General features: G+C 38.2%; 1 protein-coding gene across 1 annotated transcript; it reads right to left on the minus strand.

Annotated features, from left to right (window-relative positions):
- Positions 1-3,315: 3,315 nt before the first annotated feature.
- On the minus strand, positions 3,316-21,689 carry LOC119783842. The gene is made up of 9 exons (XM_038285535.1): positions 21,515-21,689; positions 21,098-21,403; positions 16,375-16,548; positions 15,816-15,890; positions 14,330-14,422; positions 14,026-14,200; positions 8,664-8,831; positions 4,990-5,138; positions 3,316-4,365 (listed from the first exon to the last, which is right to left on the minus strand). Exons 1-9 carry the CDS (start codon positions 21,653-21,655, stop codon positions 4,162-4,164), a joined length of 1,485 nt encoding a protein of 494 aa, XP_038141463.1. The 5' UTR covers positions 21,656-21,689; the 3' UTR covers positions 3,316-4,161.
- Positions 21,690-24,688: the final 2,999 nt, after the last annotated feature.

The following is a 24,688-nucleotide window of genomic DNA, read 5'->3' on the forward strand; positions in this document are numbered from 1 at the left end:
GTAAATACTTTAAAAGCTTAAATATAATGGAACCTGTTCTTTTCCACCCAGTGTCAATGCCAACCCCACAGGTTAGAATACAGTGGGTGAGGTGAAATGAGGAGGGTGTGTACTGGGAAGTCTGCTAGCCTTCAATTTGTTGTCCTGAAGCATCTTGAGGAATGTGCTTCAGAGTTGGCAATGTCGCTACAGTTCATCTTCAAGTTTAAAGTAAGGCAGGTTTATTTGTATAGCACAATTCAGTACAAGGACAATTCAAAGTACTTTACATGAATAAGGTTATAAAAGAGAAGAAGAATAAAAGCAGAATAAAAAAATGAAGATAGAAACATAATTAAGACAAATACACAGCTGGACAATACCTTCAACTAATAAAAAACCTCAGTTAAAAGTTTAACTTCAATAGTCCATGGCATATCTAAAAAAAAATATTGTATTTTTTAACTGACTTAAAATAACTCAGGCTTTCAGCACTCTTCCAGTCTTCGGGGAGATTGTTCCAGTTAATGGAGCATAGGAACTAAATGCTGCTTCTCCATGTTTGATTCTAGTTCTGGGTGTACAGAGTAGGCTTGAACTAGAAGACCTGAGTGGTCTAAAAGGTTGATACACTGACAACAAATCTGTTATGTATTTTAGTGGCGATCCATTCAGAAATTTATAGACTAACAGAAGGATCTTAAAGTCTATTCTCTGAGCTACAGGGAGCCAATGGAAGGACTTCAGAACGCTGATGTGATCTAGTTTCTTAATTTTAGTGAGAACACGGGCAGCTGCATCCTGGATTAGCTGCAGCTTTCTGAATGACTTTTAAGGCAAACATGTGAGGACACTGTTGCAATAATGAATTCTACGAGAGATAAATGCGTGGATGAGTTTTTCTAGAACTTGTTTGGACATTATTCCTTTAATCCTGGAAAAGTTCTTCAGGTGATAAAAGACTGACTTAGTAACTGCCTTGAAGGTACAAGTCTGAATGACAACAAGATGTTGGCCATAATCCCTGGATTCTAGATGTAGTAGCTGAAGCTGTGAGCTTACTCTTGATCCCTCCTCTTTTGGGCGAAAAGTTTTACCTCAGTTTTGTTTTTATTCAGTTCTAGAAAATTATACTGATGAAATATACTGATCTGTAGACTCTAAACCTGATGTGGCCCTAAACGTTGGAGAAACCTCATGCTTTGTAGTGGTGTCCAAAATAACAAGCCCAGCAAGGATAAAGAGCAGTAGCTCTGTTGTCTCGTTTAGTGAAAACCTTTGAGAGACTAGTACTCTGACTCCTCAGACCCAAGGTGGAGCAGATACTGGACCATTAGATTTTGCTTCTCAGGTAAATTAGGCAGGATGACATGGCTGCTAGTGATTTCAATCCATTCAGCCTCAAATATTGAAGTGAAAACTGGAGAAGATAGGAGGGGATCCTATTTTATATAACCTGGATCTACAGCTACTTCACTGAGAGGTTGCCGTGTTTCAGGCTGGGGAGCAGTGTTTTAAGTACTCTTGGTACCCTGCTGACTATACATATCAAGCCATACTCAGAGGGGTGACACTTTAAAGACCTAAGAGATAATCTCTGACCTTGGAGGGAATCTCACCATTTAATCATCATCAATAGGAGGTTAAACTTGTAAGAAAATACAAGTATAAGAGAGTCCAATTTGACCACAAGCTAGACTGGCTGACATTGGGAAGCAACCTGTGCAAGAAAGAACAGAGTAGGCTCTTCTTCTCGAGGAGGCTATGATCATTTAATGAGAGCAGTTAGTTACTGTACATGTTTTATCAATCTGCAGTAGCGTTGTGTTCATTGGGATGGTCTGTTGGGGATGTTTGACCCTGAGGGACAATAAGTGGGCTTGTAACACCCATTTGTAAGTACTCTGCTATGATGATGAGGGTGGACGCAATGGGTGCAGAGTAGGAAAGAAGGATGAAGAGTCTCATACAGCCTTTATCAAAAAAATAATTTTTCAAAATTATAGTTGTCTTTCAAAAACATACATTTTTATAAGTTAAATTAGATCATTTATTCGCATGGGTTTTGATACATTAGGAATCTGTATAATCTTTTAAACCTTTTCTGTTCACTACACCTCTCTGATTGTGTAAGTCATGGTTTTCAAGAACAACAATATCACACTGATAATGTCTCAAATATTCATGTATCAAATATGATACACTTGGCTTTAAAGGGTTAAACCAATTTTGGTTAATTTAACCAATATATTGGTCAGAAACTGATCAAGTCATTGGTTTCGGATCAGCCAATTTCAATGGTTAATCAAACAACTAATAAAAATGGTAACTGATGATTAACCATTCCGATTGTTTGGCTGTAGTCAAGTGTAGTGTGTAATAGTTATGGATCTAGAGAACAACTGCAATGGTGTGTACTTGCACAGCTTGCTGTTACCCTTAACTGTAACATTAGTATTACTGTAAGTAGTATTACGTTCTGATGGCAATATTGGTGTCAGATGCAGGGGTTTCACCTTCAAAGGCTTTTTGATTCAAGGCCTGACATTGGCATCAATGTTGCTATAGTAAACCAACGTTTTGGTCAAAGTGACCAATTTTTAAAAACATTACTAATTACATTAGTAACAAAGGAACCCTCTATATGACACCCTGTCCACTCAGACGGTCACCCACAGCAACAGTCTGCTGGCCCTTTGCTGAAGAACAAAACACCTTAAGAGATTTTTTCTTACTTCTTCTATAAGACTGAATAACAGCTCAGCATGAACATGTGCACCTTTAGCACTATTGTTAGTCACTTTTTAACCTGTATTTTAGTGTATTTATCTGTCAATGTGTTTCTGCCTGACATCTGAATTTTGCCTTAGGGAGATTAATAAAGTTCATCCCTCCATCTGTCCAGAATATAACATCTTTTAAAATGATAAGTAATTTTCATGTGCATGTCGGACAGATTATTACCTACTTTCCATTCTGCTCTATATAGTGTTAGAGAAGCCTCATGAGGCTTAGGTTCATTAGTCAGGCTTCTAGCTTCAGAGTGACTGCAGATGGCTACTAAGTAGGCACGCTGTCTGTAACTTGCAAAATGCAATTCTAAAAACATCTTAACAAGGAAAAATATGTCCCCTCCTCAGTTTCCACAGTGTTAATGTTCCTTGTCTTGTTGTTGTTTTCCAAACATATCACCAAAACTTTATTCATTGCAAGAAAGTTAAATCCTTTAACTCACCTGACCAGCAGTGTGCAGCAACAGATAAGAAATGATAAGTTCTGCTATACTCACTGCTCTAAACAACTATAAAGAAAAAACAAAACTTTGGCATCCAATGAGAAAGCTTTATTAACCTTAAGATGCAACGTTGGAATGGGTTTGTTCCGGTAATTTTTTGTTACTAAGTTACAGAGTATTATTTTCAAGCAGCCTGTCTGTTTATTTGTTCTTTGGGATGAGCTACATTTCTCATCAATGTAATGTCCATCTGAAGTGGTCAAACCTGACATATTGTTCTAGACTCAAACATCCTTAAATAAAGCTTTGTAACCCTTTTATCCAAACCTTGTTTTATTTATTCTATTATTCTTCATTTATTTTATGATGCAGCCAGCTTGGCTTAAGAAAAACAACATAAAAAAAAATCAGCATGATGTAGACTAGTAAAAAACTAACATTCTACACTAGCACAGATCATTTTGAAACAGTTTTCTCCATCTGAGGAAACAAAAATATTGGAAATATTTCTAGAATATTGTTTTGCTTTAAATTAAAATACTTGCTGCTGACAGAAATATAAAATCAGGACAAAAATAAATGTACATGTTTGCTTTGAATAAAAACAACTAAAAACGTATAATCATATGCTAGCAAAGTCTGCCTTTGGTGAGTAAAGGTTTACACTGGAAAAAGTGTCAATAAGGCAGCAGAATAATAAGCATAAAAAATAGACTTTTTAATAAATCGTCTTGAAAAAAAATGAATAGTTAGTTTAGCATCTCATTCTGCCTCATTTTGGTATAAGTTATTGTTAAGTATCTCACAAAGAATAATGGACCACCGGAGAAGATTTATCTTAGGAATCACAGAGATTCCTGGTTAGAAATTTTTGTTTAAATGAAAATGAAAGGAAGACTCATTTAATAAAAACAAAAGAAAACAGTTTAACATTTCCTTAAAAGCACTTAGGTAACAGGGTGTTGATTGTTGCTGGTCCTCTCGTCCTCCTTTGTCTCCAGCAGGAGTAATTGGCTGTTGAATGTGAGCAGAAGTTGGTTAAGCTCCTCTTGTAGAAACAGGATTGTGTGAGGGTCCTTTTGTGTCTTAGGAAAGACACCAGCCAGACGGCGAACACATACTTGACTGGACACCTCCCAAAAGCACAGCACCTGGATAGGAGGTAATGTAGAAGAGGGTTTGTGTCCATGCCTTTATTGGTATGAGCATAAAGGATGGAGATGCCATCAAAATTTAAGGTCCAATTAAAAATCATAGGATACATCTTTATCATCAAAACATCATTCATACACCTGCAGAGTCATTCTCAGTAAAAGTTATGTCTTCAACTGCATTCCCTGCTTAGTGTAACTCAGATAAACTCTTCCTGCTGTATTTCTTTATGGTGCAAAACAAGGCGACTGCTGCCGTTTTAGGAACTCCTCCAAAGAAAAACTGAGGTAAAGCCTTAAGAGTTTCTTGCTCTGGCAGATGGTGTTTGAGCAAAGGGCAGATGGAGCATAAATCACCTCTAAAATATTCATTCTCCTCAGAGAAACCAAAGAGTAGGCAAGCATGCAGTCTGCTACTACAGCAAGAGGAGAAAAAGCATAGCAACATCATCCCTGCATCAGAGAGAACATGGATTTAAAGGAAATGTCTCAGCTCAGAGAAACTTCTGTTTCCTTCATTGGCACCAGCATAAATACCAAAAGCTCCCCTCTCTCAGCAAACTAATGGAAGGGATGAAATCAGTATTGGGACTGCAGGAACGATAATCTTTAAATGTCTCCTACCTTGTCTTTGGAGTAGGTGATCAGCTGCCCTTTTGTTTGCATGAACTGAACTGCTGTGACAGGGCTTGAGAGTCCGATCAGTGCACACACTGGCTTAGAGGTCACATAGGGGTTCCACAGAAGGACATTGTGATCCACACCTGCTGTAGCTGCAGCCAATACATGTATTCTATATTAACAAGAATTATTATTTTTGCAGCCTGTTAAAGGTACACTATGCAACCGGTGTTGATTTTCCAGCGAGGCTCCCCCCAGAGGGCGAAAGTAAAAGTGCACTGTCGTAAATATGCACAACTGTTCTCCTGGTTTCTCCGTCATGCCAGGCACGGTTGTTTTGAGCTTAGCAGACAGGCGAACGCAACGAATGACTAATGCTGCGTTCACACTGGACGCAGCTGGCGCGATAGAAGCAGCGAGTTTACATGCAAAGTCAATGGTTGACGCGCGTCAAGGCGCAGCAAAAGGTCCCGCGGCACGTTTTGAGCAGCAGGCGCAGCGCGTCTGAGCAGCTGAAGCAGGGAGAGAGACACAGCGCTGATGATCACTCCTCTTAAACAGTTTATTGACGCCTAAATTAACTTAAAATGCAGAAATCTGCCGGCAGAATATGCAGTTTGGATTATTTAGATGAAAAACACCTACCAGCTGCCGCGGTGAACCGCGAGGAGGCAACCCGGCCAGAGGCTGCTGATGAAGGGATCCCTACTGTCGGCGCATCCCTGGTATGTGGGGGTCTGAGTGGCTCCGACAGAAAAAATATTGAAGGCAGGATAATAATCTGAATGAACTGACTGCACTGATTACGTTTTCAGGTGTATTTTCTCACTTAAACACATATTAAAACTACTTTATTCCCACTGATCACAGCAAATATAGCTGCAAGGCAGAGAAAGGATAGTGAAGCTCCGCCCAACACGCGTCAGACACACTTTTGCACCACGCAGCCAGAGCAGCAAAGCTGCTTCAGCCGCGCGTCAGAACTAACTGGTACAAGCAGCAAAAATGAAGCAGCAGACACGATTTTGCTGCGTCCGATGTGAAAGCAGCACTGCACAAAGATTGCCACTGTGCTAGCAACGAGCATGCTTTTAACTGGGGGCGTGTAGAAGTTCTCGCCGTAAAGCAAGACCGACTCTCGCAAGACTTCTGAGCCTGTGGGTGCGGGTCGGTGCTCCTGCAATTGCAAGTGCAGTATTTCCCCTACAGACCACCAGGGCGGCCGAGAATACCTTTGTTCAACCTGAAATGAATCATTTAATCATCCATAACGTTATGGAACACATTAATTAACTGAAAAATGTTGCATAGTGTGCCTTTAAGTGCAAATAAATATCAGATGCCATTGATGCCACAAAGGAGGCATTGGTATAAAACCAGAGGAAGAAGGGCTATTCTAGGTGCATGTAAAAATGTCAGGATCATCAGAAATATTCCAGCAGAAAAATATTACTTCTCAACACTTGCTCTTCTATAGTTCATTCAAGACTTTTGTGTTTCTCATCTCAGCCTCAGTTTAGTTTCCACTTTGTCTCAAATGTTTCTAATGTTTTTCTCCAAAGAAAGATTCACTGGGAGAAATAAGTTAACATTACAGTTCAGGAATAATTGTGATTTAAAGGATATACAGCCACATACAGACTCACACATTATCACTGCAATTCACATTGTACCCATAGCTGCCCTGGAGCTCACTGACAGGAGGTAAGGTGAGAGCCTGAAAAATTTGTCTGATGTTTGATACTTGTCTATACTGTCAATGATCTTAAAAGACTTTCAAAGTTATGTGAATATAAGACTTAATGTAATTAAAGCCATGCTTATTTTCTATTTTAAATCTAGAGGGACAGAAAGCGCAATAATAGCTCTGTAAATAGCATTATATGAAGCAGAAGCCATGCTTATTGCTCATTTAAACTGTAAAACCCAAACTGCTAGTTGCATGAGCTGAGCCCTTCATTTAACTAATTTTTTTTTTTTATTATTATTTTATTTTGCTGATTCTTGTGATCCAGTTCACTAGTTTAACTGCTTTTCCAATCACTATTCTAATGACAAAATAGGCATTTTGGAGTTTTCTAATGATACTGCCCCCTGTGGCCAAAACACAGAACTCCAGCACTCTTCTGGTCCTTCTCATAGCTTGCTCTCGTAATTGATTGTTTGCTAGGTTGGACCAATAAAACATGGACGTGCTTGACGTCACATCAGCTGAAGAGTGCAGGAAGTAAATTTAGGAAAGTAGGAGACAGACTTATAGATGTATCAGTGCTAAACTACTGAGGTGTAGTGGTCATTGAGGGTCAAACAAAAAAGACTCTTTTTGTAAAACTTACATAAAGCCTTTTAAAACAGTGTTGAGATTGGTCTGAGCATGGTAACCAAGTTAACTGTTGAGTGTAAATGGCATGCACAACTGAACCGGACCGCGCCAGACACAACAGAACAGCGCTAAACTGGTAAAAGTTCATCAGTATGGCTCGCAGGGTTCGGTTCTGGCACGGTTTTCAGATAAGAGCGCATGACCAGACCACATCATCTCCTTACAGTCAGCCTCCGTTGTCGTGAAACTATATTCATAAAAATACTAGCTTCTGTACCGTGCCACACGATTACCAGTGATTCTTCTGCTTAGCAGTGTGATGAGCCTAAACGGCCATCGTTGTTTCCTGCGTCTGTACACCGTGATTAGACTATTGTTTGTCGTATCCACCTCCCAAAAGCCGACTCTGTCAAGTAAATTCACCAAAGGCTGCTTTCTTCGCCTGACTCTCCACAAACAACAAAATATCACAATTATAACAAAACATGACTTCCTGAATGTTATGTGCGCTGCCATGTTGATTTGCTTGTTTACCTCTAGAGAGCAGTAGTACCGTAGATCGCCACAAGGAGGCGAGGAATCATGCTCAAGTGTTGTGTAAATGTTCGTAAGGAACCGAGCTTGGCACGGTTAACTGATCCAAGTTCAGCACGCATCGGTTTTCAGAGAGTAGTGTAAATGAGGCTAATGTCTCTTTGTAAAATCCCCCCATGAAACATTAAGGAAGCAGATGGTCTAAAAATGGTCTTTTAGTCTTTTTCATTACTAGCTTTATTATACACCTCTCCTGTCAACCATCTTATGTGCTCCTTAGGAGATGCATATGGCACTACTTTTAGTTTTTAACACGGTCTCTTCCTTACACTTAGCTAAGACTATACAAGTCTAGCTGTGATTTCTTTTATGCTCTAAACTTAAACACTGACCTAGAACTTATCAACTTTGCTGTATTTTTTAACAAAATGAACCCACTAAAGCCATTTCTATGCTGTTTTTATGCATATGCTCCACCTTTTCATATCCCCATTCACTCTTGGCAGATGGCTGTTGCTATTGCACCTGGTTCTCCAAGAGGTATCTTCTTGTTAAAAGGGTTTTCCTTTACACTATTGGTATTTATTATCAGCATGAAGGATTGCTGCCTTTTGCTAATTTTTTTTATAGTAATTACTGGCTGCAAATTTTCCTTTTTTAAGGTCAGTTGTTTCAGTCTCCTTTATTCAGGTTTATTTTGTTTCACATAAAAAGGTAACACTCCAAAAAATCAAATAAACTGAGACTTGCTTTTTTCTTTAAGTAAAAGGTTTAACTTGTATGTTCATTTGAACGTCTTGGATTACTATTTTCTTCTCACCTATCAGACCAAGTCCACTGTTGTAATCCACGTCCAACACACCACTCTTTGTTGCAAAAGAAGAGACTCGCAGGCCCCTGCCATCCTTTTCCCTCCAGCCAATCACCATGCTGCTATCTGGTCTGGTGCTGCAGGACAGAAAGGCTTCAAGTGAAGCCAGGAAACGCACTGCAGAAGGTAACAGTCAGAGACAAAAAATCAGATATGGATGGTCTAACAAAAAGCTTTTGTGGAAACAAATATGAGAAAGCATGAATATCTGAAAAAATAAAGGCATATAACAGAAGATAAATTATACAGACCATAAGAACTAGGGTGATAAGGAAGAGTCACATTCTGCTTCTTTGAAATACCTTGTGTGTAAATGTAAAATATCCCATTAATAAATTGAATTACAGTAGGCCTTGTAACCCACTTTGTCAGAAATAGGGTCCTCCAGCCTTTTTATGAATAATGGTTGGAGCTTCGGAGTTTTTTTCTCTTTAGGTTTGGAAACAGAAACAGGAACACTACCAATTGTTTGATTTAAATCATCAGGTTTGGTAATTTTTTATTGAAATTTTACAAATCAAAATTATCTTCTAGAGTCTGTGGAAGAAGCTGAACTTCTACCTAAGTGACTTGATGACTGGATTACCATTTCTTTAAAAAAAAAGAAAAAAATGCATTAAAACAACTGACAACCTGCTCTGGCATCTGTGGGGGCGGGTGTGCGGTTTAACCGAGGATGCTTTGGAGGGGCTTCGGCTGGTGTTGTTTGAAGGGGGTTGTCCCTCCTGGGTGTAGGTCTTGGGTGGTGTTTGGGGCTAGTCCTGAGCTACACTTTTGTAAATGTAAACATCCAAACATCTAAAGACATCCTGTGTTTAGCTCATAAATATCACCACTATCAACAGATTGTGGAAAAACTCCAGGATAGAAACGACTGATGCTCTTGAACAGCATGAAGAGGCTTTGATAAAGTTGTAAACAGCTGTGTTTCCTACTTCCTTGTGTAGTGTGTTTTTGTCAGCTTGCTCTTTGTAGATTGTTGGCAACATTCCAACTTATTGGACACACAAAAACATTTCCAGTGCTCCTTAGTTTAAATATTTGAAGATAAGGCTCTCAATCTTTTGCTTAACAGCAACTGGCTGCTGGCTCAAGGAAGATACTGTATAAATGGTTTGTTAGACCTACATGTGATCATTTTTAGTTGAAAATCTAAAATATTTAGATTAATTAAAAAAAGAAACAGATCTAGGAATTAATTATTGTGAAAAAATTTGTGGAGCTTTGTGGCATAGGGCCACTTAAGGACTAAACAACCATTAAAAAACACAATGTTAAGTCTTCTCTCTAAGATGGTTAAGGAGTGTTTCTGCATTATTACTATTGTCATATTTTAATTAGTTAGGTAAAAACAAAAAATACTTTAAATTTGTGCATATTATAACGGCTAAAATTTAATGTAATTTAGAAACTCAATGAAGGAAAGCAAAGAGAGGAAAGACAAAACAGGTTTCAGCTTTAACCAGTCAAATGAAAATTAACTCTCAGCTCAATTTTCTTTAATGTGTTCATTAGACACATCTCACCAGATGGAAAAATGAAAAAAAAAAAGAAGTCGAGCCACTTTGTGAAATAGCTGTGTTCTATGTGCGATGACCGCAGCCCTGCTGTAGGGCAGAAACGAACCGATTCACAGGCACTCATTTGCTCACTGCCATTACAAAAAAAAACTGTAATGGATCTTGCATCACCATCTATCTCAATTAACATGTTGATTGAGAAGAGTTAAATTGGTTGCCAGCGTGTCTCTATTAGAAGCTGCTTAGCTTTCAGAGACGGTGAAAATAAGCAGTGTGTGAGAGACGACATGTGACAGTCTCAGGTCAAAGATCGGCCGTATAGCTGGGCCAAATAATTACGTCTGATTACATTTCATACATCAGGACTTTTCTCCCTCATACATATCAAAAGATCAAGAATTTTCAGAAACGATTTATGAGACTTATTCTTTCTTTCAATGACATGCACAAATCAAACTTTAATACAGAAACTGATTCATAGCGCCTGCCTTCTTTAGCTGCTGTTGGAGTTAATCTCACACTATGGTTGATGACTTTAGAATTAAAACTGAAAAAGAACCAGATATCTATATGAAAAAGATCCTTTTTGGGTTTGCTTCTCAACCTCAACATTCATCTTAAGCGTTCATTTAAAGCTTTTTGGTTTGAACATTGCAACCATAAAAAAATGCTGCTCTTTAACACACAGATATTTCCCGCAGCTCTCCTTCCTTGTCCTTGCAGCATTGTGTCCATCCCAATTTGCTTCTAATTTCCACTCATTTTCCCTCTGCGTTCCATCAGCCTCTCCACTTCTCCCTTCCTTGCTCTTGTGTCTCTGGAGCCCCGAGGTTTGGAAGTCTGGATAACCAGCTATGTCTAATGGTACACAGCCCACTCATACTGAAGGGCAGGAAACTTCAAAAGAATAGCCCCAGCACCCCAGAGGTATGCTAGCACACATATATACTCTCACAAAAGCATCCATTTTGTGCACACACCATTGCATATGCACACACAGACTTGAAGATTACATTCATGCTAGACTTTGTTTTGTCTCCACGATTTCCCCTGTAGTTTGTTACCCCTTTGTCTCCCAATTTGTTGTGTTCTATCTACAGTACATGCATGCTATTCTTTTCACTTTTTTATCAAGATTTCAGCCAAGACTGTCTCAAAGCGCTGCCTTGGCTGAGTCATTGTCAAAAAGCCCAATTACTCTTCAGAGAATGTTTATTCCAGTGATGCAGCTGAGATAAAACTGAGCATCTTCTTTGCTGCACACCCCAAGCTGAACAGGGGCCAAGAACTCACACCTGTAACTTTACACTGAAAGTGAAAAACCTGCCTGTATAGAAGTGATTAAAAGTGCATACAGTAAGTGACTGAAACCACTACATAGCTCATTCCAGGTGTCAAGGTGAAAGGTGTTAGATGTGTCATCAGCATTTCTGACACCCTAAGCCTTACATTTTAGCTAAAAATACTAGTTATGTTTTTTTTTTTTTTTTTTTACTTTTTTGATTAAAAGTAGGCAGCAGATAAGGCACATCCAATCTATGTCATGTCTTACTACTTGCATTTTTGCCCTTTGTTTTATTAGTCTAGTAATCAGTGACAGGTTAATAAAGCTCAGGCATCAGCCGGCTATGTATTTGACAAGCTGGCAAACACAATTTGATCTTTAGATAAGACAGACTGCTCTGGTTTTATTATTTATTTTAAATCTCAGAAAGTCCACTGCATGAGTCCTCTTACACACCTCTTTTTTACACACATCCCTTAGACAGCATTTGCATATGACACTGTTACAAAAGGAACACAAACGTGACTTGAATAAAACAGTCAAAGGTCAATTATGACTTCACTTAATCTAACATTATGCTATGCTGTCTGTACTGATGAGGAAACATTGACCTGACCAGCTGGATCCTTGAAACTTAAAAGCAAACTGATAGCTTGTCCTACTTTATGATTAATTTTGCGTTATCTAACCACTTAAAGGGACTTAAAGAGAATGGATATGCAATTCCTGAATGGTTTGTTGAACCTTTAGTAGGAAGACAAGTAAAATATGACAGTAGCAATGCAGCAAAAGTATCATAATGATGCAGCAGAAACCCTGGAAATTGGAGTGCATCAAAACGGAAAGAGATGAGATGTGTCAGTTATGCTGTAGGAAATGCTTTTTACATCCTAAGTTGTAGACCATCAGAACCTGCTCATAACAAGAGAGGAAGGAAGCATTGTAGTACTAGAAGAAATGCGTTCAGGTTGGTAAAAGATTAACAAAGCTTACCATGTCTGCTCAGCATGACGGATGATCTTTAGTGCAATAAAGGCCATTTCTACAACCAATTTAAAATATGAATGTTTCACACAAATGATTAAGAGCTGGAATGTAAAGGTTGTAATGATGTCTTACATATTGAAATGCTCCAAAAATGGCTCTACGGCATGTTGGGAGTTTGGCCTATTTGTTAAGGCATTGCACTTGGAATCCAGAATCAAGCTGGACTCTGAGTTCTGAGTTCAAAATCCACTCCCATGGATTGACACTCTGGCTCCCTGAGCAAGACCATTAACCCCCACACTGCTCCCCGGGCATCGCACAATGGCAGCCCACTGCTCCCCAAGGAGATGCGTTAAATGCTGTTCATTCTGTTGCTCTTGACCTGTGACAGTGAAACGACAGTAAAACCTGAAGAAGAGTAAAAAATGTAAAAATATAACCTGTCGAATTTGTTCTATGGTAGGTCATAAAGGGTTAAACATTTCAAAATATATGTAGGAGAAACCCAAATTGAACACTGTCTGTAATTTGAATAATTATATTTGGAAAAATTATTAGGTAATACTTTTTTAGATCTCAGTTTCAAATGATCATTTAAAAAAATAACTTAATAATCTCAGGTTGCTCTAACACCCTAAAGAAATGATTGAAGCTCTTTTTATGTTTGCACAAAAATGATAACGATTTTATAGATCAAAAGCTGTATATGTCAGCCTTTTTTTGTTTGGATAAAATGTTCAAAAGCTTCTACACAAGGTTTATTCATGCATATACAGTGTTTGAAGGGTAGTTTATATTAGATATCTATTTCAATACAGGCATACAAATTAAGATTATTTTTGTGAAAAAAAGGGTTTAACTGATAAGTGATGTTGAGCCCAAGATCTAGGGCTCTAAATGGAGCCTCGTAAGAGAAGTTATAAAAAAAAATTATCAACTGGTTTACATACTTGATCAACACTGTTGATACATCATTTCAGATCCAAACTTAGATTAACAGTGCAAAAAAATGTAAAGTTAAATACCGGTAGGTAATTTTTTCTTAAGATACATGATTTTTTTCTCTCTTCAATTGAAGAGGAAAGTAAGACACTTTGCAAATGGAACATTTACATTGTAAATAAAAAAACTTGATTTGTCTTATTTCAAGTGCATATTATCTAGTTATCTTGTTTGAAGAGTAAAAACACTCATTCCATTCGCAAACTCATTTACTGACTCAAATTAAGGATAAAAACACTTGATTTAAAGCATTTTTAACTATTTTCAGATTATTTCTCCAGTGTATAGACAAGCCAAATAACCACTGTTATTTAACCAGATAGGAGGTAGGTTGTGTGTTAATGTGTATCAAGAAATATCCCAGCTGCATTTGTTTGTTTTTTAGCATATTTACACATATTTTCCCTTTTCCCAATGGCTTGCTTTGTTTTAGGCAACACAATACAGTAAATAATGAATTCAAGCAACAAATTCTGGCATTGAAGCAAATGATTTTGTTTATGTGAACAATCCCTACCTTTTCTGACCCATGCAGGAGAGTGAGCTTGGTGCGTCTCCACATAGCAGCAGCAGTGTTTGCCTTTGACCAGCTCATCCCACAGGACTGTCGGTGCACCACAGTCAGAATCCATCCTCACACAGAGGCTGTCAAACAGACAGATCTGGGCGAAAGTAAAATTCAAAGCACTGACCTGGGAGGACAGAAATGTACATCTGTTACTTAATTGGTCAATGAACACATGGAGGTTGTGAAACAAAATGGACATTAGTGGCAGTGTTCTGCCATAGTCACTTTGGTTTTATCTCTTTCCGTGTGTTACCTTTCCCCCAATATCTCCTATGGTGAGCACAGCTTGGTCAGAATGAGACGAACCCATCCAGAAGTCCAGAGACCACGGGGCAAATGTCAATCCCTTGATTTTTCAGTAAAAGAATGCATGAATATTGAAAATCATGGCTGCATCAGGATGCCCTTTTATGGTGATATACTGTATAACAATGTACCATTTTAAGAGTAGCATGTAATATTATTTAACTTTCTCTGCAAATAGCTTTGCTGGCAAAATCTGCAGACTAACAGTTACTAAGTATTTTAAATTCACTCCAAAATAATACTTAAATGACTACTGATGTTTAAAAATTATTTAACAGCCTCATGTCAACCATAATTTGTCCTAAAAAAAGAATAGCTTTGCTGGGAAAACTTGCTACCAAAGTGATTTGAAGACATCGGCTTCTCGTTCCTTAACTGTAAAAAAAGGAAAGTTTAAAAATTAAGACAACCATCCATGAACAGGCTTGTGTTGAGTGAACCTAAACCAACAGGGTAAATCAAAAGTGAAATAACTTTTCAACACGCAGTTAAACTGTGTTTATGACTTGGCTCAACTTTTACATGTAGATATTTTATCAACTTAACACAAGTTTTGTCTACTTAAAGATGGGAGTAGATACAGTATGAGCAATCGTTTAAATTTCGTTGAATTAAAGATTCTGCCTTCATTTAACTTTTTTACATAAGCCTTTAGATGACCCAACTCAAAAAAAAAAAAAGTTTCCTTACTTTTTAAAGTTCGTTCAATGTTTCTCTTTTCACAGTGTAGTAATCTTAGGCCACTCATTAGAAGTTAACTGATAATTAATATTCCTAATTTTTTATGTTTTAAGAACATATTTTATTTTAAATCTTCTTGGAAAACTTGGTTGAGTTTGAAATATGTTTCATCTTTGTTACAAAAGCTGAAACCTGAAAGACTGCACTGCCAAGTCTTTGATCAGGTCTTTGCAGTCAGTTGAGTACATTTTTCCAAATGCATCTTCTGGAATGTTGCAACATCCATGCATAACTTATTTTTGCAGTGTGGCAACGTTCCGTTTAACTATGAACTTGTGAGCTTGCCTTTTAGCTGTATTCCTCTATGAACATTAAGTGCTTTTATGTTCGAATCTTTTTCTTTTTGGTGGAAAGCAAAAGTAAATTCTTTTGACTTAGCAATATGGCTAAAAATACGATGAAACAAAACAGTCAATAATCCAGACATCTGATCTGCAAAGAAGGAGAACTGTCTACAGATGATGGAGTATTTTTTAACCTGCATTGGTCAGGAATGTAGGATTTAGTGTTAGATTTTGATTAAATCTAACACTAAATTCTAGATCATAATATGTCTTGCATTGAGCCTATTACGTTGTTTTTCTTTCATTTTTATGTACATTGCAAACATCTAAACAGCTCAATTTAGGCAATAAAGCTCATTTGCAGAGAGAGTTTAAATCTAAGAGTAGTTTTTCATCCACACAGTTTACCTTCAATTTATATTTGCAGCTGAAGTCCTGTATGTCGTAAAAACATACCTCTTTACACGTGAATGAGACAGCAATCTGAGAGCAGGAGGGCCATAAGAGACAAAGTGACACACAGAGCACTTTATAATGTGACATGATTATGATTTACCAATTTCCCAGGCTAAAAAATCAATGCCAACCATGAAAATATTTTATTCATGCTTATAATTAAATACCCCAAGCCGTTCACAAATCTGTAGATTAAAGAGTTGCTAATTAGGAGTAATGATCAATAATTGATGGTCCTACAACAAAGAAATGAGCATTTACTTTCTAAATATTATGCAATAGCCTCTTGTCTGCGAAGCTGTTACACAAAGAACAGATCAATAATTAATCAAGTGACTGAAGTATTTGTCTCCCTTTGTAAATTACAATATCTGGCCCAATAATTCTGACTATTTATCTCTTAACTATTAAATGAATCATCTTAAAGAATATGAACTGGCTTTCAGAGCAAGGATGCAACTAATCAACTACAAAGTGCTAAAAAGCAACATTTACAACAACACCAAATAACCTTGTGCATGCTCGGTAGGAGCACCATGTCTGTTACCCAGAGGTCTCTGGGTGTGACCGTGTTGTTCTGCAAGCGATGCTTTTGTTGAATGGACATGTCTCCTTTGTCCCGCAGCACCACTGTTCCTGCTTTGCTCACAGTCAGGTACTGACCTGAGCTCTGGATGTACAACACCTGGGGAGACCAGGGGATATAAAAAAACAGCAGTTTGGCTGGGGAAAAAACTATTCTTAACTCAAAGGCAAAAGCAGCTTCTAATACATTCGTGTAACATTCTACACCAAAGACGAAAGTATATTAATTCAAATGGTTTGGAAGATTTTAAACTGAGCTTTAACTGTTAAGTATACCCTTTTCTTCTCTTCTCAGTTACTACAGAACCATGCTTGAGGAGGCCCAATAACTCAATCCCCTTCTAAACCCTCATCCACACAGGTTTAAGAGAAAGAAACTAATCCGCCCAGTTTCTGTGCTGCAGCTGATAAAATAATACTCCATTAATGAATTGCAGAATTTTACTTGCTGAGGTGCAGGAAAGGAAATTTTTTATCTACAGAGTAAAAGTGAGGTGCTCATTTTGATTTGGTCAAAATTATGATGTCTGCTTTTAGTCTGTGGTGGTCTACATACTGGTAACCTCTGACAACTTTTACAGGCCCTTGCAAAAAGTAGTCATACCATTTTATTTGCAATATGAAACACAACGAAGCGTGCTAGTATTGTGTGTAAACGGTCCTAAGGAACCAAGCTCTGCATGGTTAACTGATCCAAGCTCGGTCTCAACTCAGCACGGGTCAGTTTTCAGAAGGTTGTGTAAATGGGGCCATAGAGTACTGGCCATCTAACCTGACTCCACCAGATGGATTTGCTCCGCATATCCATCTGGAAACCTTCCGTTGAAGTAATTTTGGGAAGGGGCGAAAATACTGGTTAGCTGATTGGCCTATGTTGGTGTTAGACGGGCCAAATAAACCAATCAGATCAATGAAGCATATCACGTACTAACAGAACAACAACGAAAACACAACCACAAGCCAGGCTACTCTTGCCGAAACCAGTCGGGAGAAGAGCAAAAACATCTTTTCCTCTGAGAAAAGCCTCCAGAGCAGTGTTTTGCTCTTCTTTCAGTGAAGAAATACTCTGTAATTCCGATAAAACTTGTTCGATAGCCATTCTAACGCTAGTTTCATCGGCTGAAGCCGCCATGTTCTTTAGACTGAACTGTCGCGCTTCTCGTTGCGTCACACCTCAACCCGCCTCAAAGCCAACGCTGATTGGACGTTCGTTTGGTGAACGGCTCTAAATTTTCTTTAACGGAGAGTCTCCAGACTGATCTGCGAGTGAAACCTTGAAAGCTCGCGAGATCAGGATGGTCTACTGGCCATCTGTTTGATCGGTCAGTTAATTGAGGTCACTATAAAGTCCACTATATGGTCCTCGCTCTATATGGTGATGGAGGAGTTTGATGGAGGAGTTAGGCATTGTGTCAGACATTCCGTATTGCATTTGTTTTCATTACCTCCGCCAAGGGGGTCCTGTTCGTCTGTGTACAGGAGAACTTGAAAAGTTATGAATGGAATTTAATAACATTTTTACCAAAGCTTCACCTCAGTCCAAGTAACAATTCATTAAATGTCGTTGATCACCCACATCATAATCAGGATGCAGGAATCTTTTAAAAGATTAATTAACATCATTTGGCAGAACAAGCAGTTGCCCCCTAAACCAGAGAGTGGTGTCAAAGATGTCCAGAAGCCTGTGCTCTACAACTGCTTTTCTGGTTAAAAATAAAATTTCTCCACCATCTGCCTGGTTATTTTTCCAGCTCTACCTTTTAACCCTCTATTTTATTAGGATTGCTAAATTTGTGCCATTTGTGATTACAGGTAAACAAAGGTTTTTTTAGTGGCTTATACAGAGATCACGTCATTTACTTTTTTTTTTTTTTCATTTGAAAGGACAGCTGAATTTTAGCACTTTTAGACCTGAATATGTCCTTTGATATTGTTGATCACAGCATTCTCCTCCACTGCTGGGTCAAAATTAAAACTCACCTTTCTCAGGATGCCCTAAGGTGCCCAACAGAACATTAATAACTCTAGCAAAAGTGGTCAATAGAGACATGGGGAAAACAAGCACACTCCATGATGCAAAACTTTTTAGCAGCAATAATCAAAAGTAGAGGTTTTCTGTTTAACTTCATCAGTCCTCTCATGCAATGAGGTTTGTTAACATTTCTTTAATGCACACCTCTGTTTAGGTCCAAGCACAGCATTTCAATTGAATTGATATTTAGGTGCTAACTTGATTCTCTTTTTGTGGTTAGAAAACTAATTGGATATTTGGAATGATTGCCTTGTTTTAAACTGTAGGTCAGATAGTCAGAGAATTGACCAGCGAATGTTTTAGTATACAGAGAAGTTCATGACTTACTCAGTGATTTACTGTCAGGGTCATGTGGCTGTGAAAAAAAAAACCCTCAAAAGTTAACCCATTAACCACCAACCATCCTGTTTGACAGCTTGTCCTGCTATGCTGCTTTGTGTGACTGCCTTATATCCACCTGATAGCAATGACTGAAGCAGCCACCGGGCAAGAAACTCATATGTGTGTATATATATATAGATATATATAGATATATATATGCATGGGTGTTTGTGTGTGTGTATTTTCAAGCCATGCCAGGCAGGTGTTTGGGCCTAGGATCAGAGAATGATTGAAGACTAAATTTGACTTTGAAAAACTAATACCAAAAACAGGCAAAAGATGGCAAAAGTGCATCTATTTCTACCGCTTGCATGTACCACATTTCTTTCGATATCCAGTTTTGCTGCTAAGCATTGTGTTCAGTGAGGAATGCACAAACCCTTATTTTTAACTTGCATATACGGTCAGTTATTCATGCTGGTCATCAGCTGTTGCTGTAGCTCCCGCCAAACATGTGGTGTGCGGGCCGGCATTAACAGCAGCTTGATGATCAGGATCTAACTCATGTTTGCGTAGCACCTTTTTGCCGCTGGATACATACACGCTGGAGCACAGCGTGTAGAGGCAAGTGCCTGGTTCCCCTAGCTTCCTGCACCAGATGCTAAATGGCTTGTCATGTCACCCAGTCTCCTCCAGCCATGCCCAGCGCCATTTATTTTTGAGATCTTTATCTCTTGTACTGCATTGTGCCCTCTCTCTCGTCCTTCTCTCTAAACACAAAGTTAAATATATTTATTTTGTGGTTTTTTACACGTCTTTCCGTTGAATGGAGCCGTAAACGGCGGAAGGTCACTTTCCGAGGATAATTTCAGCACTGTAACACAATTTATCTGGCGACTTGAGCAAAAAGCATGAGGAAGAGGTACACACTTTCCTAAGACCCGCCCCCTTCTTCTTATGATTGGCTAATACTGTCAGTTTCAGAGCGCTCCTTTGCTACCATTGGCTGACAAATGCAAAAGGGATTTCGATTGTCTTTTTTTATTGATTTACTGTCAATTTATTTTTGATGGATTTTTTTACCCACGGACAATTGCTAGGAGCCGGAAATCCAGCCTGAGCCAGAATACTTTAATCCCTGATCATATCCTAAAGATTATTTTTAGCTCTTTGATTTAGTAATTTCTAAAATATTTTCAATATATTATAGGGAAATGGTAGATCATGCTTACATGATTTCTAAAATAATACTTACTGATTTCAGTTAGAATCTATTTCTGAGCTTAATATACAGATATTCACATTTTTCTTTGCATTTGAATAGAATTAGTCAAAAGTTATTCTTTTTAAACACAAAATCATATTTTAGTCTGTTTGCTTAACACTTTTAACAACCTATTATGCAAAATCATTCTAGATGTAATAAAGGGCACACTCCATTATATGCTCAAGTCAAACATGTTCTCGTCTCTTCCATCTTACAGAAATCTCAAAAATAAAAACATTTCTTTAAACTGTCTACTTAAAAGTCTTATTCACACAGTTTCATGCTCTGACCTTGCATTAGTGAGGTCTCTTCTATTATCAGCAGCAAATGCTGCAACTACAATCATTACTGGGACCATAAGGGCAGGAAAAAAAACATTCGCCCTGAGTTTACCTCGCTTTGGGATTCTTTATTGATTTTAAAATCAATCTGGAATCGTTTTTGCTAAAGCCTTGTGCAATTTTCATCAGAAAAGCACAGAACAAATGATGTTGTATTGTGCCTCTAGGTTTTATTACAGTATGTTTAAAAACGTTTTCAATACTTCTGCGTCTGCATCAATTTAAAAAGCTCATAGACAGACACATTGTCTCAGGGAAAAATCTTCCTCTTTAAAGGGTCTAAACCTTCCAGGCATTTGGAAAACAACTGACACAACGTTTTGACATTTTGACATCCTGCGGATTGAAAGATTAAAGCGGTGAGCTTTCACTTTATCCACAGCAGTAGGCACTTTATACTAGCTCTCCATTTGCATATTAATTGATAGATGTAAGAGCAGTCCAGAGCCATTTATCTCAAAAGAGGTGTGCCATTTTGATGAGTAAGACCCTAATACTGGTGAACGTTTCCCGGCACAATGTTTAATAATGTGGATTTCCCCCCAGTCAGCAGAGTTTAAAATTCTAAACTTGATGAATGTGTGTTTTTTCACAACACGCAGGGCCGTAAGTTCAAAATGAGCCGTATGTTTAGGTTTGTAACAAACTCAACTTCTAATAAGTTTCTGTGAACTTAGAAATCTTTTACCTTCTGAACAGGTCCCCGATGAGGACAAGTCAGAGTTAACGTCGGCTTCCAGCAAGGAGCACAAATGGCTCTGCTGTTGTGTAGTTTATCAGAAAGCTTCAGGAGCAGAAAGGAGCTCAACCCTCTCCAGCTGACACACCCACATTCCTTCACACCATCACTTTCCAGGAGCTTTCGAGGCTCCTGAGAGGCAACCACACTGTCAAACAGAAGACCATATTCTTCCCTGGATCCACGGCCGACTGCCATCCAGGCAAGATCGATGAACTCATTTCTGGACAAGGAGCGGGATTCGCTACAGAAGTCCTGCATGCAAGATAAACAGCACCATTTAATGTATTACATTTGTTATCTTGACTTGTGAAACCTTGTCTAAATCGGCACATTTAATAAACTGAGACACTAAATCAAACTTACAAGGAAAAGGCTCTGTAATTTTCTATAATCCTGAACGTTCATCCTGTCTTCAAGCTGTGCCACCTCTGTCTTCGTTGCCATGGTTACAGCGCAGACTTGCCAATCAATCACCCCAAACATAGCAGGCAAGGTCAGAGACATAGACACCTCTATAGTATTTGTGCATCAAGCTCTGTCTAATAATACATACCAACATTTCTGTGTTACACAACGGAAACAAGATGTCCCCAGCTTGAGTAATCCCTTAGTAACCTTCAAAATCTATTTCACAGCAGGTTGTCATGTCATAATGGACGTACAGCAGGATCACAGCAGTTGGCTTTTTTTTTTTTTTTTTGTTGGGTCTTTTTACTTAATCCATACGGGTCTGTGTTGAACAGCATGCAAAGGTCTTTCTTTCTCACCCAGGTAGATGACTTCTGGAGGCGGATGAAAAGGTCTCTGAATCAGGCCTCAGAAATGGTTTGAGGGCACAGTGGGTTGTCAAGACCAGTCAAGCCTCTGATTGTGTCAGCTAACACCAAAGAGAAGGACATAACATAGTCAAAAAGCAGACTAATGCTGTGAATGAAAGGTAGGATTTATTCGGTGCGTCGTCTGCACTATAATTAGGAGTACATGTAATAGCAGATAAGAAATGTGAGAATGTGCAATTTGCTTTTAGCTTTCACTTCCTCTGGGTCCCTTGAATGTAGTTTTTTTTAAATGTGTATGGCCTGCTCAGTAGAACAGTGGGTAGCGCTGCTGCCTTGCAGCAAGAAGATTAATGGTTCGATTCCCGATCCCCGGTCTTTCTGCATGGAGTTTGCATGTTCTCCCTGAGCATGTGTGGGTTCTCTCTGGGTACTCCGGTCTCCTCCCACAGTCCAAAAACATGACTGTTAGGTTAATTGGCTTCTGTAAAGTCCCCAGTGTGTGTGTGAATGGTTGTTTGTCTCTGTGTTCCACTGCGATGGACATGACCTGTCTAGGGTGTACCCCGCCTCTCGCCCGTAGAAAGCTGGAAATAGGCACCAGCACCCCTTGTGACCCCACTTGGGATAAGCCTGTTAGTGAATGGATGTATATATATATATATATTTATATACACATAGTCCTTGCTATTTTTTCCCTGTTTTATTTTAATTTTTTTTTTCTAGGTTAGATTGTAATTAAAATCTTCACAGAAAGGCCAGCAAATAAATATGTGGATTTAATTTTGCTTTAATGAAACAGGTAAAAAAAAAATGTATGAATATGCACATTTTTTAGGAGACTTTCATTGCTAAAACTGACCTTTAAAGGGAATTAAATACATAATAATTACTTAGGCAGAGCTAAGAAATAATTACATTAATAAAGAAATACGTTGATGCATAATGGTTTTCTGCCAAGTCTGTCTCTTATTGTCTGTTTGCGGTACCCTGGGGTGGCAATTTATTTATAGAGAACTTCACAGAAATAAAATAACTGAGTTTAATTTGTTGTTATTTTTTTTATAGTAAGATTAAAAATTAATAAAAAAAAAAAAACAAGAAATGGTTTTCATTTTCTCTGTGGCTAAAGGACACAGCTGTAGCACCAAATGAAGCTTCCCCTGAGGTTTAAAAGGGCAACAGACAACAATTTCTTCTGATGCAAATGTTTATGTGGCAAATCTTCTTGAATGTGCTTTTAAACTAAATTACCCCATGGTGGGACAATAAAGAATATACTATTTTATGCTATTCTAAACTGATCTGAGATTCTAAAGACAGGCTGTAAAACAAAAGCAAAAGAACAACACAACAGTGCTTCGTTAAAGTCATTACTCTGTGGTGTGATTCTGATTGGATGCTTAAGCCACCCTTTTTCCCATCTCTGTTAACAGCAGGAAGCAACAGATGTGCCTCTGCAGCTGCTATAAATGCAAAAAAAAATGGTGATAATCTGGTGATAATCTTTACTCCTCTTTTGTTCGTAATCATGATGGCTTTTAATCAAGTGCACCCTGACTTGTTTTGGAGCCAGCTACTGGTTATCAGTCTGGATTCAATTACATGGGGGCAGCTCTTCTCAGATGAAACATTTCAGCTGATGATTCATCTAAGCTGGTGTTGGAGTGATGGAGAAAAGATTGCAAAATTTTCTTTGTTTTCTGTCAGTGAGATCACATAAAAAACACTAATCAGTGGAATCATTACAGGCACTTGGATGTGAAGAGGAAAACATTGATTATCTCTCTACAAAAGTGTCTGACACTAAGTGATCTATCCATCTTTCAAGTTGTTTTTCTTGAAAGCATTTAACATTTCCGTTATTTGATCTGTCTAAGCAAGGACTAATTTGCTCTGAGGGTGAATCCACTTAGCAAGCTGCATCGCAACCACTTTTTTTTTTCTTTGTGGACATAAACAAGCTTCTGGGTACAAACTGCTGTAATCAAAATACCAGAGATCACTTTCATTAACTGATTTTTTCGCATAATCCATAATATTTCAATCAGGTAAGCATAGAGAAAGCTGCACTTTAAGGATTATTGCTGTCTTTGAATATCTAAGTCGGTCAGAATTTCAACCATCTGACTAAAACTTACTAAGATGAAAGGAAAATTTTCAGGCAGTAAAGTAGAAACGTTAAATCTTGACAAACACCAGTACATCTACTGTATGTAGTAAGGCTAAAGAAGAGTTTCTAGTTGCATTTTAGAAGCTTTCACAGAAATTAGGCTGAAAGGTGACAGCTTTAGAGTCCTGTTAATACTGCTGAGACTGAGGTTAATCAAGGGAAACTTAATGAAACACAGGCTTTAGAGAACCATGAAAGGAAAGCAAGGGAAACAATGAAGACAAAGGAAATCTTCCAAATTCATCAAGTTCACCTTAAGTAAACATCCAGATTGCTTAAACGTGAGTTAGACACACTTTCACATTTTCAAGCCAGTTTGTACAAAGAAATCAAATAGATTGGCTCTACTCTTACCATATATTCAAACTGGATGATGCCACAGTTGTGTCGATGGCAATGAAAAAAAAATCAAGATGTACTTTGGTTAAGGAACGTTCACATCTCATTGAGGTAAGTCTTCAATTTAAACTTTTGCACCAAATTATTCTTTTAATACGCTTTCTTGTCATTACAGGTCTGGCAGATTATAGATCTTTTGTAGTTCTTGTTCAATTATAAAAATTTCAGTCACCCTTGTTTAAAAAAAAA

Source organism: Cyprinodon tularosa, unplaced genomic scaffold, assembly GCF_016077235.1.
Source record: "Cyprinodon tularosa strain WSP-4 unplaced genomic scaffold, ASM1607723v1 ctg211, whole genome shotgun sequence".
Classification (NCBI taxonomy): domain Eukaryota; kingdom Metazoa; phylum Chordata; class Actinopteri; order Cyprinodontiformes; family Cyprinodontidae; genus Cyprinodon; species Cyprinodon tularosa.

Bases quoted from the DNA above. Each gene is read 5' to 3' on its own strand.
- LOC119783842 (XM_038285535.1), bottom strand. From the start codon at position 21,655: ATGTCTCTGACCTTGCCTGCTATGTTTGGGGTGATTGATTGGCAAGTC. The intron at 14,201-14,329 runs GTAACACACGGA...CTGTCCTCCCAG, and splicing joins TAGGAGATATTGGGGGAAAG to GTCAGTGCTTTGAATTTTAC. The intron at 5,139-8,663 runs GTGAGAAGAAAA...TATTGGCTGCAG, and splicing joins CAGTGGACTTGGTCTGATAG to CTACAGCAGGTGTGGATCAC.